The following is a 19,319-nucleotide window of genomic DNA, read 5'->3' as shown; positions in this document are numbered from 1 at the left end:
GGTCACTATCCGACAGGTGAGTGGCCAACTCTGCAGTTCGATTCAAGTGCATTTGGAAATGGTGTATGCTCCGCGTGGGCACCGTCAAATCTGCAAGTTTACGGCCACATTCATACTGTAAGGTACGAAGGTAGATGCTTTCAAGGGCAAGCAGAGGTACAGACAATTTTGGCGGACGCATCGAGCACAATCGGAGGTACATTTATACTGGCATACATGGGCAACGTTACATCCCCACTGTCGTTTGAGGAGTCGGGGGCAGCTGAGATGCGAGATGCAATCGATTCAATTACCACACCCGGCACCGTAAACGTCAGTGTAAGCACGTACGGTGTCTACGGCAAGGCGTGGCACGTTACATTTGCGGCAAATCAAGACCAGGATCAAGACACTATGTTCATCCAACACTCGCGTCTGACAGGTCAAAGTGTATCAATTGGCATCTATTCCAGAATTACGGTATTTACAGCAGCTAAGGAGAATGATATCAGTGGCTCCTTTCGAATAACGATTAGCGGCGAGACCACCGAACCTATTGGGTACGCTGCTACGCACATGAAAGTCACACAAGAGCTACAAAAACTTTCCGTCGTGGATTCTGTGATGGCGCTTGGAGACAAAACGTCCGGTGATGTTGGTGTTTACTCTTTAGAGTTTACCGCCGATGCGACTGCTAGTAGTAGTATTTTGACTAATGTGAAGCTGGGTGGATCGCTGTTTGACCCGACCAAGTTCTTAGCGATTGGTGAAACAGTTATTATTGGCTCAACACCTTCTTCGTACACTATCAAGTCAATAACCATGTTTGATATCACACTAAATAAAATCTTTCCAGCTTCAGCGACGTCTCAAAACTATGTCATTTTTGCTGGATCAATTACAAAACAAACTGGACCTTTGCCTGGATATGTTGCGATTTCGTCTTTGATGCAAATTGTAGCAGTAGAGAAGGGAAGTAACGTGTTTGAGCTACCAACTGACCACTGCTTGGTTATCAATAGTGTATTTTATATCGGTAACACTAAATTTACGGCAACTAGTATATCTGGAACAAGAGTTACGACTGACGTTTTGTATGTGGGCGACAGTATCTTCGCAAGCCATCCGAAATTGTACGCCTTTGATAATACACTCCACACCACCGAAGACTTAAGACAACTAGTCAGCATTGGTAACGATTTGTGGCTTCCGTCCGTGTCCTCTGATATGAACAAGTACACAGTCATTGCAGTCAATGCCAATTATTTACAAGTGACCGGTATATTTACAGAAAGCATAGCAAGGACTCGGGTATATCATGTTACTAGTGGCCGAAAGTGGAATCTTGCCTTTCGTTCTTACGCTGGAAGTCTGGATACTTTTGACGCCATTCCAGAACATGATTGGCGAGGATCTGATGCTCGAATTGGAGTGAGGAACTCGAAAGCAATTCGTCCGAATATCATTGGCCTCGGAAATCCAGCATCGACACAAACAATTCATTTAGAGGTTCAGGACGTTGCGATAGCGACAACTTATACGCTTAACTTTGCAGGTAAAACTGTATTGATGACGGGCACGACAAACCCCAAGAATATACCGTGGGCTACTTTGAACGATGATTTAGAAAACGCACTCACGACGCTCGATAACGTGGACGGCGTTAGCGTCATTTCCACAGTAACGGGAGGTACTGTCGTCCATGCCATATCGTTCTGGGGGACTTACACAATGAAAAAGCTGCCGCTTCTTGTGGTAACACCTGCTTCGGTCAATTTAAACGCGTATGTTCAGGGGAATGATGCAGTTGCAGTGACTAAACACGACAATTTGATACTTAAAGGTAGTCAAGACTTTGCGTTTCGTATCTTTGCACGTAATTCAAAAGGTATCAGCAATTCGGTGTTAGTATTGGAAGCTCAAATACCGACAAGTTCCCTTATTCCTAGTCCTCCTACAGGCGTAGCACTCGGTTCATTCCATGGGTCAACGTGGTTATCGCTAAACTACCGGGCTCCTTTATATTCAGGAGGAGCGAGGGTGACCATGTACAGAATCGAATGGGATTCGTCTTCGAACTTTGATATTTCAAGTAGAGATTATGGCGTGGTAAGTATTCAGGAAACATCAGAAGTCCAGCAGGTGACAACGACTTACCGTACGGCAACGGGTGCTGGTGGCACCTTTACGCTTGCTTGGGGTGGCCGTAAGACGGCTGCGTTACCGTTTGATTGCTCAATAAGTGATATGGCGGATGCTCTTGCAATCATCACGAATACAGGTAATGTCGCTATAGAACCTGTGCTTGTCACCAGAGCAGACGTGGCATGGGGATACGTTTGGAAGATCACATTTTTACATAGCCGAGGCGACTTGGCCTTACTGGTTGCCGATGGAACGCAATTGACAGGCGATTCTCCTCGGATCTGTGTCGACGAAATCGTCAAAGGTTTCAGTGATCTCGCAATCGGCGACTTTACCCATGAAGTCCAGGAAGTCGTTTCTGATTCTGTATCCCCCATTGACGGTTCGTTTACGCTGACATTTGATGGAAAAGAAACGGTGCCGATCTTTATCAGTGCGTCAGCATTAGAGATGCAAATAGCATTGCAGCTAACCACTACATCGTACTCAATTAAAGTGTCGAAAGCAGTACGAAACGTGGCACTGAATACTGCGATTTGGACCGTCACGTTTGCCTATCTTCGTAGCGGGGAGATAGTGGGAGCTGGTAATGCTTTCAAGATGACGGTGACAAATTTGCAAGTAACAGGGACCAAAGCACTAGTATATGTTGCGAACAAAATTACGGGATCCGACCCGTTTCGCTTTACAATTACAAACCTTCGACCAGGAATCGAGTACTTTGCCCAAGTTATGGCGTACAACGCAGATGGCTTTGGCTCAGCAAATTCACCACTAGCCAAGGCCGTAACGTGCACTCAACCTTCAGCTCCTCAATCCGTTACAGCTACAGTAGTCGACGGAACAAGGCTACAAGTTGACTGGACCGCAAGTACCACTAGCGGAAAGCTCTGTAGTATAGACAGGTACAAGGTGGAATGGTACCGTGCTGAAGGAGTACAGGAACAGCAAACTATTACAACATCGGCGAGTAAAGGGGTTCCCGAGATACAGCGATTGGTCAGCTCTCAATCTGTAAGTGGGTATTTCAAACTGTCTTATAAAGGAGAAATCACAGAAAATATTCGATGGAATGCCGAAGCCAGTGGCTTAAACTCAGTGAAAGAACGTCTCGAACGACTGTCTACCATCGGTACGGTAGCTGTATCAAAAACTGACTCGACACGCGTTGTGGGTGGGTTGCTTGTGACTGCGACAGCTACAACTGTCACAGTTCATACGACGTCTATATCTACGCTAGGCGCTTCACTATTAGCCCAGGGCGACGTAATTTGGATTGCAGGGAATAAACGAACAATTACCGCTGCTGTTGGACCTACAGACACAACTTTTTCAATCGATACAGCTCTGGAAGTGACTATTCCCGTGCCGGTATTCAAAAAAGCGTTTGGATATGAGTGGAAAATTACTTTTCTCGCAGGCCACGTAGGTCCGCAAGAGCTAATTGAGGTATTTCCAAGTGACAGCTGGACAGGAAACAATCCTGACATCATTGTTGACTTGGTACAAAAGGGTCTTCAACCAATAAGCGGGACGTTTAAAGTTGCCTTTGGTAATGGCGAATTGTCGGATAGTACCCCACCATTGCCGCACGATGTCTCTGCTACTGACTTACAAAATGCACTGGAAAATCTGGTCACGATTGGTGCCGTTAATGTAACTAGATCCGCAAATGGATACGGATACAATTGGGTAGTCACATTCTTATCGGAAATGAAAAGTGACTTGACATTATTAAGCGTTGACGGAACTCTACTTCAAGGTCCTGGGGCAAAGATATTAGTAGCTCGCACTCGAATTGGTGTTCAACCTTTATGGTATTGCGAGCGAAACGGAGGTACTGGAACATTTGTCGAAGTTGGAGTGCCAGGACAGCTACGCTATCTGATCACTGGCCTAACTACCGGTGAGAAGTATTCCATATTTGTACGAGCTCACAACATTGAAGGATACGGCTATGCAGGTCGCATTGCTTCAGCCTTTCAGATCCCGCGAACGATTCCTTCTGCTCCTCAAGCTGTAGAATTGCTGACTCTCTCAAGTCGACTTCTGAAAGTACGATGGAATGCTCCTAAGAGCAATGGTGGAGCCGCTATAAGCATGTATCAAGTCCAATGGGACACATCAGAAAACTTTACGAATCCAATGAAGGCAGACGTGCTTGTCGCACCAATAGATATCGAGCCATTCTACTACAATATCCCAATACTGTCTGTAAAAAAGTATTTTACTCGAGTATTTGCAATCAACACTCAAGGTGATGGAGCATTTGGTGTGCCACGTCCAAGTGGTGTCATACCCGCAGATCGTACACCTGGAAGAGTAGAAGGTGCAATTGCAACGATCTTGTCAGGTCATGCCATATTAGTGGAGTGGAAGCCGTCTTCAACCGAAAGAGATTATTTTGGAGGTGATGGTGGTCTTGTGATTACTCAGTACATGATCGAATGGGACCCTTCACCAGGCTTTGACTCGCCTGCAACGTTTGGCCTGGTGGATGGAACAAAGCGCTCATATATTATTGGTGGAGATGACGCTTTTACTGGTATACGATCTAGTAAACTCACCGCTAATTCTACGTACAATATTCGAGTCACTGCATTCAATGCTAAAGGTGCTGGTGCTTCGAGACGCACGATCCCGTCAAATGTTACTGTCACCGATCAACCGCCCTCGCCGCCGCAAAATCTAACGCTTTCTGTAACGTCTGCAACATCAGTGCAAGCAGATTGGATGACCCCGCTATATGACGGTGGAGAGACTCTCAAGTCCTACCAAGTTGATTGGGATGATCAAAATGATTTTTCAAGTGGAGAAAGCAGGAGTGTAACAATCCCAATTATTCGTGAAATGCAGACAATGAGACTACAGAACGACGTCGTAAATGAGGAACAATTTGTCGATGTTACCGTTAAGGTGACAAACGAAGAGCAAGTGGTACGTACAACATTTTCAGGAGTGGATGAAGTCCAAATGATTACTACGACTAACGATGTAGTAGTCGACGAAGTTCAGACAGTAGTCACCTCAGCCACCGATCGTAACGAGGTTCAGGAATTGCGCTTAGATGGCGATGATGTAGATGAGATTCAAGCAATTCGAACATCCGTGTCTGAAATCCTCGAGGTACAAACGTTACAAGTTGGTGTGCCACGCACAAGCGAAGTCCAAGCAATCACATTAACACTGCCAGGGGCGTTCGCCACTCCCGCTACGAGCATTGGGGGGACAATTTACTTTTCTTTTGACAGCAGCGTTTGTACCCACTGCGTAAAGAAAATGTACCAGCGCACAATTAATCTCGTCTCATCGCTTCAGGATACAACAGCCTCAAGCGCAGCATTGACCGTAAAGAATGCACTGAGTGACCTCGCTAATATTGATACCGTCGACGTCACGAGAACACAAAATGCAGCCGGACCAGACCTTACGTACGTTTACACAATAACTTTTTCTGGTCTTGAAGTGGGTGGCAACGTTCCTCCGCTTGCTGTTGACGCGGCGATCACAGTCGGAGGAAACGCAGTGTCTGGCTTACCAACACAAGGTACTGAAGTGTCAGCTGGTAGTGAAGTAAGCTACGCGTCCAATGCCATTTTTACAGTCACATATACGTGCGAATCGTATTCAGACCCGTACGCCATTACGACGTTCAGTAATGCGTGTACTCCAAGCATTTCTGCTCGTATTTGTGCTGGATGTGTGACATCGTTTGCTGGCGGTATCTTTACAGTGTCACAAGATTTAAGATTAAATACTTATGTCGTGACCGGTGCAAAGCTTTTAGCAGGCGTATGCTCTTTTGAAGCAGGAACGGTAGTGAAAACCTCTACGTCGACGACCATAACAGTTGCTGTGAATGACGTCGGGTTATATTGTAGCGAGTTTTCTGCCAAAACTATGGATTTGTATAAAACCCCGCAGATTTCTCGCGACATTCCGTTAAAGACAGCTGCGACAACTATTTCCAGTGCCAGTATCGTAGAAGGTCTCCTAGTGGGTGCAATTGACTCTCTTATCGTTGCTCGTGCCGAATTTGTCGACACTAGTTTTGTTGGATCAGTGTATACCATAACGATTCGCAAACGCTCCGGCACAATTCCACTTTTATTGTGTTCGGCCGCAGGAAGTGTTACATGTTCAGTTGCACGCACGGTTACCGGTAGTATGATAACGGGCTCGTTTCAGATCGGGTTGATCAGTGAGGCTGATGCAAGCCAAACTCTATCCGTTCCAACCCCGTTGTATAGTGGAAATGTTCTTTGGGATGTTTCCGAAACCGAACTGAAAAATCTGTTGGAATCTGTCACTCAGGGCTCAAAACAAGTTTTTGGAAGTGTGACCGTAAAGAGAACAGTTTTTGCTCCTACAGGAAACAAATGGTCGGGTGGATTTACTTGGCATGTTACTTTTACAAGCCGGGGAGGGGACATCCCAATAATGGTAACGAGGACAGTCGTTTCTGGTACTACGACACTATCGACACCAACGAATGGAGTACCGACTGCAGATGTTGAAGACGCAACACATCCACTTAATCCATTCGCTTATAGTCGCGACGGCAATCAAGTGATGGGGACAATCACATTCAAATTTCGGGAGGTAACATCGCCCCTTGCATGTACGATTGGCGTAGACACTTCATTAGCGACGCTTGATAGTAGCGTGCGAGACACTATATTAGAGACATTTATCCAGTCAAATCTTCTCATTCCAAGCATCGAAATTATACGATCTGCAGTAACTCAAGCGAGGGGATTTATATGGACAATTACGTTTTCACACTTTTCAACAGGAGGTGACGTTGGATTACTCGAGATTGTATCGTCACAATTAACCGGAAAGAGTATTCGATTGGGAGTTTACGAGACTGTGAAAGGGAATCAATTAAGTGGCACATATCAGCTCAGTTTCAACGGAGAGACAACGGCTCCTCTCGCCTTTAACGCTGAAGACTCGGAGGTGCAAACGGAGCTAAACAAACTTGGAACGATCAAACCGAGCAGTGTGCTCGTGTCTCGAGGAGCTCCCACGTCGAGTCAAGTGCTAGGATTTACGTGGTATATCACATTTCATTCCTCTGTTTGGGCTGATCCGACCAGTGATCATGCCGATGGAATAGATGGAAACTGGAAGAGCTCATCACCAGCATTGTGGAACGATGTATGGGAATCAGGCTACTCAAAAGCTTGGGGACGGCATGTCGGTCATACTTTTCCATTGAACTGCATTGCCGATAGTCTTACAACAACGGCCAATGATGGAAGTCAAAGCTGTGTATCAAGTGTATCAACCACGGGTATCGGACCCATTCGTGGCACTTTTAGTGTTTCGCTCGACACACGAGCGCTGACATTTGCTCATATGGCAATTAATTCGCTGGTGAACAGTGAGGGCATTGTACACAATGCGTACGCTACCAAGGAAGAAAGCAAAAATACCGGGACTTCAGTCGAAGAAGTTCTAGAACGAATGGCAAATGTAGGCGATGTCGATGTCTCAAGAGGGGATGTAAACAGACGAACGGGTGGCTATTCGTGGACAGTTACATTCCTTCGCGACGCCAGTGATGCACTTCATCCATGTGAGCAGCTAGATGAACGGGCTGGCTCTTTGCTGTGCAATGCACCAGGCAATGTCCCTTTACTTACTGGTATAAGCGCGGCTCTGACTGGATCCAATTCACTTGTCACTGTCGCATCCGTGAATGATGGGTCACATTTGCGTGGAGATTTTACCAACTTCTGCGTCGAGGGAGATGCGGGTGTAGCTGCGAGATACCTTGTCAGTGTCGTCTGTACAAACGCACCAGGTGCTGTCGCACCAGCCGCAACATCGTGCTCAGTATCATCGCTCACAATTAAGTCTGCGGGAGATCAACTTGTCAAGCACTTGATGCCTCAAGATCGAATCGTTGTTGGCACCTTTACAAATTGCGTTTTTCACGTCACTGCAGTATCCACCGTGACAATCAGCGTCACGACTGAATTATGTAGTGACATGGATACTAGCAACACAGGAGTATCAATTTGGTTAGGCCTTTCAATTTTATTACCGTGGAATGCAGATGAAAATCTTGTCAAGCGGCAGTTGGAGGCTGCGGCGACCCGGTCTGGACGTCAGGTGAGTGTACGTCGAACAGTACACGGTAAGTATGGTGAGATGTCTTGGCTCATACGCTTTATTTCTAATCCGACGTTTACACCACCTGGAGCTGGCAATTTACCTGATATAACAACGGCGTTTGCTGCCGAAATCGGTTCGAGTAACTATGATGTGACTGTGACTCAAGTAATACCAGGATCTGCAGGGTTGAGCGGCTCTTTTCTACTTGATTTTCACTCTTCGTCCTTTGGTCCCCGAGAAGTTGCCTTTGATGAAGACCCAGAACGTTTACAGCTGAAACTAAATGAAATGGACTCAATCGGTCGAGTAGCAGTCAAGCGCTTGAAGTTACCGTCTCCGGCAACTGGTTGTACAGTTGCATCCTGTTCCGGTGGGTGGGATGATATATATGTACAGAAGCCAGGGACACGAGGTGGGTATCGTTGGATTATACGCTTCATACAGGTAACGGGAGATTATCGAGGACACTCATTCCCCCCTGGTAGCGGTGACGTAGCTTCTTTGTCTGTATCCCGCTCATCCCTGCAAGGTACTGATGTGTCAGTCGAAGTGTTCACGAACGTCTTAGGTTCATTGCCTGTCAAGGGGACTTTTCGTATCGTACAGGCTGACCGAGAAACCTCGGCACTTGCTTATTCGTCTCCCTCAGAAGCAATTAAGGCTGGCATTGAAGGGATGGGCATGTATGGACAGGTTGACGTTACACAGACGTACTTACTTACCCAAAAGATTCCTGGTGCGACTGCAATCGTGGCTCAAGACGGTGTGAAGGCTACGATTGTTGGAATTGAAGACATCAGGCAATTTGTTGCGCCCACTGACATCATTCGCTTTGGATCTGAATCGGCGAATAATTTACCGGGAACGAATGGGGATGCACCATTTACCGGCGTTATTGATACCTCACGCGTGCGCGTGACGGCTCGATCTCCGATCGTTGCCACTTCCGAAGCCGTAGTCAAAAGAATGCTCTTTCCTGGAATGAAGTTACGTATTGACGGATTAGAATATACGGTCCAGCGAACTGGATATGAAGTTCAGAGTATCACAGTAACCAAGCCATCAGGCACATGGTCAACCGCGTACGTTGCAAACACTTTTCAGCTGGAATTGACTCGAAACGGCGTCACCAAGCCCCCAACAAGTTGCCTTCGATTTAATGAAGACGCAGCGACAGTACAAGCGGCCATATTTGGTCTTTTGTTTGCATTCGATACCTCTGCTACAGCGGATGATGTCTTAGTGTCGCGCGTAGGTCCTGTCACTATTGGTACAGCTGGAAGTACGCGCATTGGGTACGTATATTCAGTGTACTTTGTTGGAGAATCTGTAGCTGGAGACGTGGCCGCATTAAAGCCTAGGACTTGCGGAGGTATTGGTGATGCTACCGTCACAGTCGACGTTGTTACACATGGAGGTCAAGTCCCCCATCAACGCTTGATGTTGGCGACTGATCACGGTCAAGTCAGAGATACAAAAGGGTTCTTCCAGTTGATGTTAAACTCACAGACCTCAAGTTGTTTGAAGTGGGGAGCTCCGGCTAGAGACATAGAACAAGCACTTGAAAATGCTCCACTGTCTGCTGGAAATGTGATAGTGACTAGAAGTGGCAATGGGACGTCTATTACCGAAATACAACGCATTCGAATGACTGCAAATGCAGTTGTGACATCCACCCATGGTCTGTTCAGAGTGCAGCTAACTTTGAATGATAAAACGTCCATTACGTCTTGTTTGAATTACGGTGTTTCTGCTCAAAATCTCGAGACCGCTTTAAACGGCTTAACGAACGTAGGAGCGCTAGCTGACATGAATCACATCAACGTTACTCGTTACGGTGATGGCAGGGCAGACTGGGGCTATGGCTACGAGTATGTCATTCATTTCCAAGGACCAATCGGCGGAGGGACAAGCCGGGTTCTTGGAAACGTTCACCAGCTTGTAATTGGTAGTGTTGCTACTGGAGCATGCATCAGTGGAGCTCAGGACGGCGTCTATCCAGCTTTACTTGCTGAAACAATCCGACAAGGTGCATCAGGATTCACGTACGACATATTCTTTTTGGATCACAAAACTCGCCCTGTCGTGAACTTGATGTCGTTTAAAAGTAGCGATAATGGGGATAATGTTTGTGGTGACGGTTGGATGCACGATGGCGGGAGTGTTCGGCAAGTGTCTTTGGAGATGAAAGAGCTTGGAGGGAGCAGTGAAATTCAGCTTCTGACTATCAAAGACCGAACTGCCACCGGGGCTTACGTCATTAGGTTTGGCGGCCAATCATCGTCTTGCCTTTTATTCACAGCGCCAGCAAGTGACGTATCTGATGCGATCAAAACTCTTACGTCCAGTGCTGTTGGAGACATCCTCGTTACTCTAAACTCTGACGAATTGATTTCTCCAAATCGCGTAAATTACCGGATTACTTTTGTTGGGGAGCTTGTCACAGGGAATATTCCTTTATTGGGTATCATTCAAAGCAGCGATACAGCGTGCGCTAACACAGTGTCAACATCAAATGTAGTTGTGGAAAATCTACTGGATGGAGGAATTGTCTCGAACGAATTTGCACTTACAGGTCCGTATGATGGAGAAAACTTTAATTCGCTACATGTGGCCTACAGTGTATCTCAACACTTTAGTGTGATGGATGATCAATATGAGATCCAGCAAATGGTTGTCTCGAATCCAAGTAATGATTTTGTGACCGGAGAAACGTATAATTTGAGAGTATTTGGAATCAACACAAATTCCATTTCGTGGGATGCGAGTGAATCGAATCTTCAATCAGAACTTGTTGTTGCTGTACAGACAGCAATTAGTCCAACTGTGGTGGGTACGAATGATATTATTGTTACAAGAAGAATCGACGCAAACTTAGCTCCTCATGGCTTTGTGTATACCATTTACTTCAGTGGTACGTCTGTCAATGGAAACGTGGCAGAGATCTCAGTGGTTGCGGTGACGGGTGCGCACATTGTTCAGTCAAGCATTATTGTATCCACTATACGCCAAGGGGTTGTTGGAAAGACGCTATCAGCTAATATGATTCCGCTTGCTTTACCTGAGGATCCTACTGCTGTTTCCCGATATTTATCGAGTGCTGTGGAGCGTGCACTTGATGTATACAAAGTGAATGGATTTTTTTGGACAATCAAATTTAAATCATCGTTGGGAAATATATCCAAGCTAGACAGGCAAACATATGCGCTATCAGGAGGGACGTTGACTATTCAGGACGATTTCGTTCCGGGATCTGCCTCAAATGCATATGTGATCTCGAATCTGCTACCAGGAATCCCCTACTTTGCCCGTGTGGCAGCGTGGACGGATGTAGGCCTCGGCGTATTCACCCCAACAGTTTCTATCATACCAAGCAGCAGACCTTCAGCAGTTCAAAGCGTAGCATCCGGATACGCTCTTCATAGGCAAGAGGTTCAGGAGATACGTGTGGCAGCATCTCACGTGATGGAAGTTCAAGAGATTGAGACTTCAGCAGCGCGTATAGCAGAAGTTCAAACGCTGCGAACATTTGTCCCACCTGCATCATGTCCAGAAGGCAGCTGCATTCAAGGAAGGATAGCATTTCGCATTCCAACCGTGCAAACAGTGACAATTTGGTCAACTGCAGCAATCGTATCTGGAACGTTCACCCTGCTCTTCCAAAGAGAAGTACAGAATGGAATATCTGGTACGTTTACGACGATAGGATCCAAGACAAGCGCGATCTCGTGGAATGCGAATTCAGATGCCGTTCAAACAGCACTCACTTCTGTAGTAAACGGAGCACTTGGAGCGGACGATATCGTCGTGACTCGAGATGGCGACGCTTCTGGAAATTCTAAGTTTGGTTTTGTGTTCCAAATCACATTTGTTGGCAATAATGTTGCCGGTGAGACGAAGCAAATTATATGTGATGACACAACGTTTGTGGCTACTGGCAGCGTGGCTGTGTATTGTGATGTAGCAATGAATACTGACATCGCTACAGGAACCGATACTGCAATACAACAAGTGCTTATATCAGCAAAAAGACCCTTGGCGGTCGGGTCTTACAAACTGCATTTTGATTATTTAGGTATGGACAAAGTCTCGGCTTGTATCCCGTTCGACGCGTCTGCTGAAGTGCTTGAAACAATTCTTGAAAGCATGCCAAATATTGATAATGTGATCGTAACTCGAGAGATTGATCTCGATAAAGCACCGAATGGTTTCGTTTACACAATCATTTTCCACGGAAACGGTGTATATGGTAACACACCTTTGATGGTATGGCTTCTTACGGATACTGGGTGTACCGCCTTTCAAACGTTGAATGAGAACGTTTTAACGACTGTGGGTGTCGATGGAAAAGTTGAAGTTGCCATGCTCGATTTTGGTGGTTTCGATGCAGCAAATACATTTGTTGACGCGGCTGCTGGCACAGCCGCGCAACTTGCAATCGATCTAAATAGATTGCCGATGTTCGAATCGGTTTTGGTGACTCAATCAATAGCTGATGAGCAGGGTGGATACATATGGACAGTGGTCTTTGATGATTCGCGAGGAAACCTACCGCAATTTATTTGTGCCGTCGATTCAAACACATTTACCGCCACAGATTCTGGCTGCGAGACTGACACTTTGACGAATGGTAACGTTCTCAGTGGTACTTTTCTTCTTGAAACGTCTTCACCGATTCAGTTCAATACTGATGCGAACACGTTAAAATCTGTACTCGAAGCGGTGCCGCGAATTGGAAGAGTACAAGTCACACAATCGGCTCCATCGCCTCAGTTTGGGTACATATGGACAATCACATTTCTTGAAAATACTGGTGACGTACCTATGCTGCGAGTCACAAATCTATTAGTAGGCACAGGTAATCAGATTTTGGTTCGAGAAGTTCGAAAAGGTAATACACTAGGCGGAACCTTTACCCTTACGTATATCAACACAGAGACAGCTCCGATAAGCTGGAATGCTGCTGCAATGGCGACTTTAACGCTCGATGGCACATCTCTGCAAGAAAAACTGGAAGCATTGGATGCTGTTGGTCGAGTAAATGTAGTTCGAACGGGGCCAGACGAAGAAGGAGGGTACTCATGGTCAGTGACATTCTTGGACGATCTCCTCAATCCCGGTGATTTGGACCTTCTTAAAGGTGATTCGAGAGCATTAATAGGCGAAGGTGCTCTAGTATATATTCAAGAGATCATTAAAGGCTCAAACGCCGTAGGGGACCAGTTGTGGCTCTCGTTTGACCCACCATTGATTGATGGTGGTAGCCCCATCACCAAGTACCAAGTGCGGTGGGATACTTCCGGACAATTTACTTCCAGTCCGGCCGATGTTTTCCTCTCGGACGTTGATAAAATGTATCATATACAGCGAATCGCTGCAAGTGCTCCTACTTTTGCGTGGTCAAATCAGATGCTTCGAAGTGCAGTTCAGGAAGTGCAGAAAATCACCATCCTTACGGTGGGAACCTTTACGTTGTCGTTTCGTGGCTTAACCTCCGGAACGCTTACGACTGTCGCAGCTGGCGCTAGTGGAGCTACAACTATTGCTAATCTCAAGTCGATGCTGGAGGCTCTTGCCTGCGTTGGAACTGTCGTCGTATCCTCAATTAAAAGTACGTTGGAAGTGGGGGCTGAAATCTTGATTACATTTACAGCGCAACCTGGTGATCTTCCGTTATTAAAATCGACTCCCAATACCATAGCATCAGTGGTGGAAACGCAGATCGGGTCGACCAACTATCGCAAAGAAGTGGTCGTTTTCTCGTGTACGGCAAGCGTGGGAACAGTGCGCTTCGGGTACAATGGACGGAATGCAGACGTAAGAATTGATGCGGCATTGGGTGACGTAAAAACGAGCTTGTTGTCTCTGTTTGATGTTGAGGCAGAAAGTATCACGGTGTCAAGTGTAGCGCAGACTATTTTGTGCAAGTCTACAACACCAAGTGATATCAAGATAGTGTTTGATCGAGTGTATACTGAGATAGCCCTGACCATTTCTCAAGGTATCGACACTGGAGCTGATGCTGTGATTGTGGTGAATACGGATGCCTCAATTGATGGTGTCTACAAGCACGATCCCACACTCAGCATGAGCGGAACCTTTCAGATCGGGTACCACGGAACGTTCACTCGACCGCTTAATGTCGAGTCGAGCGCAAATCAGGTGCGTTTCGCTCTGGAGAGTCTTGAAACTATTGAGACTGTTGGTGTTACGCGCGAGTTATCGCATAAACCATTACCTGGTAAAGTTGACGTGATACATGGCGAAACCTTTGTCGTTTGCAGTGCTGGTGAAACGTGTCAGTTCTATTCAGCTTCGTATGGACTCCCAGGGTATACAATTCGTATTGGTGGTGATTGGTATACTGTCCGTACAGACTTAGATTCACCAGGACTGCACAAGACGCGGCTGTATTTGGGTGACCAGAATGGTCGAGAGGTTGGGTATTATGGATCAACTGATACTGCTGTCACCGTATACGAGTGGACGAAGGGATACGTGTGGACTGTTGTCATGCTCAGAGTTACGTCTCCTCTCACCTCTTTGCAGTCAAAAATTCCGCGGTTGTTTCCTCAAGATGCTCTCGTGCAAATAATTGGAAGTGGATGCGATAAATGCTATTATCTTCCGACCCAAACGAGCAAGAAACTCACCATGGGTCAGCGTTATTATATTGATGTAACAGCGTACAATGCTAATGGCAAAGGAGTCTCCCTTACCAGCCCGATTACGGCAATACCAAGTCAAGTTCCTGCGCCACCGTCGAACATTTACCTTGCTGTCGTTTCGGGGCATGAACTCGAGATCATCTTCTCTCCTCCGCCATTAGAAACATTGAATGTGAGCCCGAACTTTAACAATGATATCTCATCATACATTGTCCAATGGGATGTGACGACATCTTTCAAACATGGCCGGAAGATTTGTGCGAGCTGTGCAACGCAACTCAATGGAGATGTCTTATCAGTCTCAATTCCTCTCACAAATTTGCTCACACAAACTTCGAAATTTACGTTCGGAGATGATTCGTGCGTGCTGACGGTAGACGTCGTGGGTCTTTCTTCTATCAACGTCGAGACTGGACACGGGTGTGCAAACTTTAACGGACAAATGTACTCACTGTTTTACTACACGTTCCCACCAAAGGTTTTGTCAGGTTTGACGATCCAAGGCTCACCACCATTTCGGACCGTCATATCGGGTCTAACATCAGGTAGAACCTACTACGTGAGATTGGCGGCAGTCAATTCTGTGCCTGTAGAAAAAATTGCGTCAAGTGGTGAGCCGTCTGATAACCGACGATGGAGTTACGCATTGTCTGCCACTGCCGTGGACTGGGTCCCGGACCCACCACTATCAGTGTACTTGAACCTATTTTCATCCACAACGTTAGAGTTGCAAATTCAACCATCGACTCGCGATGGTAAGGGAGCAGGTGGGACTGCAATTATTGGATTTTGGATCGACGTAGATACTGTCTCTACATTTGACTCTATCGGTAAGCGATCTCCAATTGAGGTGCTTATTAGCAGTGGCTCCATTCCGGAGCTTTACACGGGAGGTCCACGAATTTATCTCGTCACGGGACTTACAACGGGCACACGGTACTATGCACAAGTAAAAACACTCAACTCGATCGGTAGCAGTCGTGCCACAACTTCTCCACGTCCCCAAACGCCTACACAGCATCCAAGTAGTCCATCTAATGTCAAAGCAAGGACACTTACAGCCTCGTCGACTCCAATTACCACCGCAACTTTAACCTGGCAGAAGCCAACAGACAGCGGTGGCCTACTTTTGACTAGCTACAGGGTTGAATGGTGGCGGTCCATATCTCGCCCAGAAATTCAAACGATTGAATTGAAGTGGACGACGCAGCCAACCGCTGCCTACTTTACGCTATCGTTTGGTGGCTTAACGACCGCATCATTACCTATGGACATTTCTGCGGCCAATCTTCGCTTTGTTCTTATGAGTCTAGCCTCAGTTACAAGCATTCCGATTGGTCACATTGATGTCTCTCGTATACCTGTCAACATCGTTCAAGGCTACCAATGGATTGTGACTTTCAATAATGCTATCAAAAACGCCGGAGATCAGCCTCTTCTTCAGTATAGCCAGGGTTTGATCACAGGAGGCTCAGGCGTCAGTGGGCGGGTATTTGAGATGCAGTCTGGAATAACGGCACCAGTTCCCAGCACGTTTCCCGGAAAACCAGAAGTTCAGGTCTTGGTGACCTTCCATACCAGTATTGTGAGTGGCTACTTCCGTATAAGTTACAAGGGCTCACCTTGGACCAGCTACTTGTCTGCATCTATTAGTGCTGCAGATCTCAAGTCGGCATTGGAAGCAATTCCTACTATTGGGGTTGCTTCTGTGAAATCAGAGACAATGTTACTAAGTGGGGCTTCATGGTCTAATGGAAGAGTCTGGACGATCACATTCGAGTCGAATGTAGGCAATATGGCACCTCTGACTGTCGATTCATCGAGAATCGCTCCTCTCAATGCATTTGTTGGAATCAAGGACGGTGACAATGCTGTCGACACGACTGGACTACCCTGTTTACCAGACAATACACCTGGTTGTCCCGGATCGTGGCCTGTAGGTGCGAAGAATCTGAAGCAGCAGAACGTTCCGACCAAAACAGTCGCCCAACTGGCTGTTCCCGGGGAAGTAGCTGTTGACTATGGATTTTACGAGATGCTAAATACTACTTCAACAGAGTATAAGATATCTAATCTCATACCGGGAGAAGCGTACGTCATGTCTGTCTCAGCCAGAAACTCGCAAGGTCTGAGTGCTCGCTCGGTGTCGTCTCCAGAGTTTGTGACACTACCACTCCAGGTGCCCGGTTTGCCTGCCAATGTTAGCGTGGACGTAATTTTGGGTTCTTCCACCCAATTAAACGCGAAATGGGTCGCTCCTGTCAGCGACGGCGGGAGCCCCATCAAGATGTATAGAATTGAGTACGATGTGTCGTCACAATTTTTTGCTCGTGAGCATCAAGATGAATGGTGTCCGATATCGCCGACGCAAGCCATTTGGTTGGTTCAGACGGTGAGAACCAGTGCTTTGGCAACCGATCCAATCGCAAACGGATATTTTCGATTAGAGCTAACTCGAAAAAATATTATTGAAGTTTCGGATCCTATCGCTTGGAATGCCGTCGCGGCTGCAAAAGATGAAGCACAGTCTGTGACTTCTTCAACTTCCGGAGTATTCTGCACTGTGGGTATTCCTGCATGTACAGCGTCTCAGCGTGAAACGTCAGGATCTGTGCAGTCAAAACTTGGGTCAATGTTGCAGCTCTCTGGTGGTGTAGACGTCACCCGTAGTGCGATGACATCTAGCGGAGGCTTCACGTGGAGTCTAACGTTTCTTGACGCCGGAGACGATTTTTCGCTTGCAGCAAGGGATGTCAATCTTGCGTGTATAGGTATCGGTTGTACAGGAACGTACGACGTACTTTTGTCAAAGATTAGACCTGGCGTCATACCTCCACCTTGTATCGGGAATCACATGATACCAAAGACGGGGGCGCTAAATAAGGGCCAATTGTACTACGTGCGTGTTTCTGCGTACAACCAGGTTGGCTTTGGAGATCCTCAAATGGCTGCGACGCCTCAGAAACCCATGGTTGCCCCAGGTCCACCTATCAGCGTCACACTGGCAGTAGTTTCGGTCTCGGAACTAAAGGTACTGTTTAATCCACCTACTGACAATGGCGGAGATTCGATAAGTGGGTACGAAGTGCAATGGGCGACCGATACAGCGTTCACGTCCTCAAAATCCGTCTTCATGCAGATTACTAACATGACTATTCCATACAAACGAATCATCTCTTCCTTGACCAAAGGAACTCGGTACTATGTTCGTGTTCGAGCAAGCAACTCTCAAGGCTTAGGTCAGTTTCAAGTCTCTTCTCCAGCATCGCAGCAACCGTACACGACGCCAGGTTCACCAAGTCAAGTAATTCTCGGAATTACCAGTTCAACAATGTTGACAGTTGGATGGACACCACCCACGGATGATGGTGGGGATTCTATCTCGGGGTACATCATTCAATGGGACACAATCGCTACGTTTGATTCATTGTCAATAGAAAGCACCACGGCAGTGGTCAACGACGCGACTGAACGTGCTTATACAATCACGCTCTTAACGCCTGGTACACGCTACTTCGTTCGCGTCTGTGCAAAGAATCGCGGTGGTAAAGGAGCTCCGCAAATTTCGTCACCGACGTCAATGATTCCAGCGACAACGCGTCCCGGAAAGCCACACTCACTCGTTGTATCTGCTACTGCTACCACCGGTGAGCTTCAAGTCATATGGCAATTACCACGTGTTCCAGCACATGGAATTCCGTGTGCTGGAACGTTACAAGTTCCTGAAAATTGCCCTGTCTTTAATGGAATTGACATGGTGTATGGTGGTGTGAATCTGGAAAGTTTTTTAGTGCAGTATGCAGACTCGAATGACTTTTCGTTTGCTGCCGAGATGAGCGCCACGATAACGTCAGCACTTCTCACGAATTTGGAAAGCGGTAAACCCTATTTTGTTCGTGTGCTTGCTGTAAATAGTCAAGGTCTGAACAGCGAGTTTTGTATGCGAGGAAATGCGCAAGGTCTGCTTTGTCCAGATCACTTAGTATTGGAAGATGGTAGTATTGTTATGGGAAACTTTGTCTCTGCTCTACCGAAATAGAGACTTTATTGTAGGGTTATGGGTGATATTTTGGTAAATGATCTAATACATTTTCATGTAAAATTTCAATAATGCTTTCTATTTCAAATTGTAAGTTGGTAATCTTAAGTTGCCGAAAAAGTTTAACAATCGGTGCACTGTATATTTTGCCACACATGAGCTTATTTTTGGGTATTTCGGTTGGTCACGCTGGCGTCTGTCATGAGTACTAAGCCTACAAACTCAGCTACCGCATTCTTGAGGAATGTAGGCCATATACAGAAATCTTTAAGCCCGCCACGGTGACTTCGTAGTGAAACTGTTGAACAAAATAGGTAGCCCGATACGCTACCCCTGCGCAAAAGTGCGGCAAATGTCAGAAT

At 46.5% G+C, this 19,319-nt stretch overlaps 2 protein-coding genes across 2 annotated transcripts; both read left to right on the top strand.

Moving 5' to 3' along the window:
* Window positions 1-216: 216 nt before the first annotated feature.
* Window positions 217-11,212, top strand: PHALS_01412 (Projectin/twitchin and related proteins; the record flags this gene model as incomplete). Its single annotated transcript, XM_024715794.1, has 2 exons — window positions 217-11,083; window positions 11,163-11,212. 2 exons carry the CDS (start codon window positions 217-219, stop codon window positions 11,210-11,212), a joined length of 10,917 nt encoding a protein of 3,638 aa, XP_024581456.1.
* Window positions 11,213-11,292: 80 nt separating this feature from the next.
* Window positions 11,293-18,957, top strand: PHALS_01411 (Projectin/twitchin and related proteins; the record flags this gene model as incomplete). The annotated part of the gene is made up of 1 exon (XM_024715793.1): window positions 11,293-18,957. One exon carries the CDS (start codon window positions 11,293-11,295, stop codon window positions 18,955-18,957), a length of 7,665 nt encoding a protein of 2,554 aa, XP_024581455.1.
* Window positions 18,958-19,319: the final 362 nt, after the last annotated feature.

This window comes from Plasmopara halstedii (genome assembly GCF_900000015.1).
Source record: "Plasmopara halstedii genome assembly, contig: Scaffold_1548, whole genome shotgun sequence".
NCBI lineage: Eukaryota > Oomycota > Peronosporomycetes > Peronosporales > Peronosporaceae > Plasmopara > Plasmopara halstedii.
The sequence above is the reverse complement of the archived record's forward strand: the minus strand, read 5'-3'. Positions and strand labels throughout refer to the sequence as shown.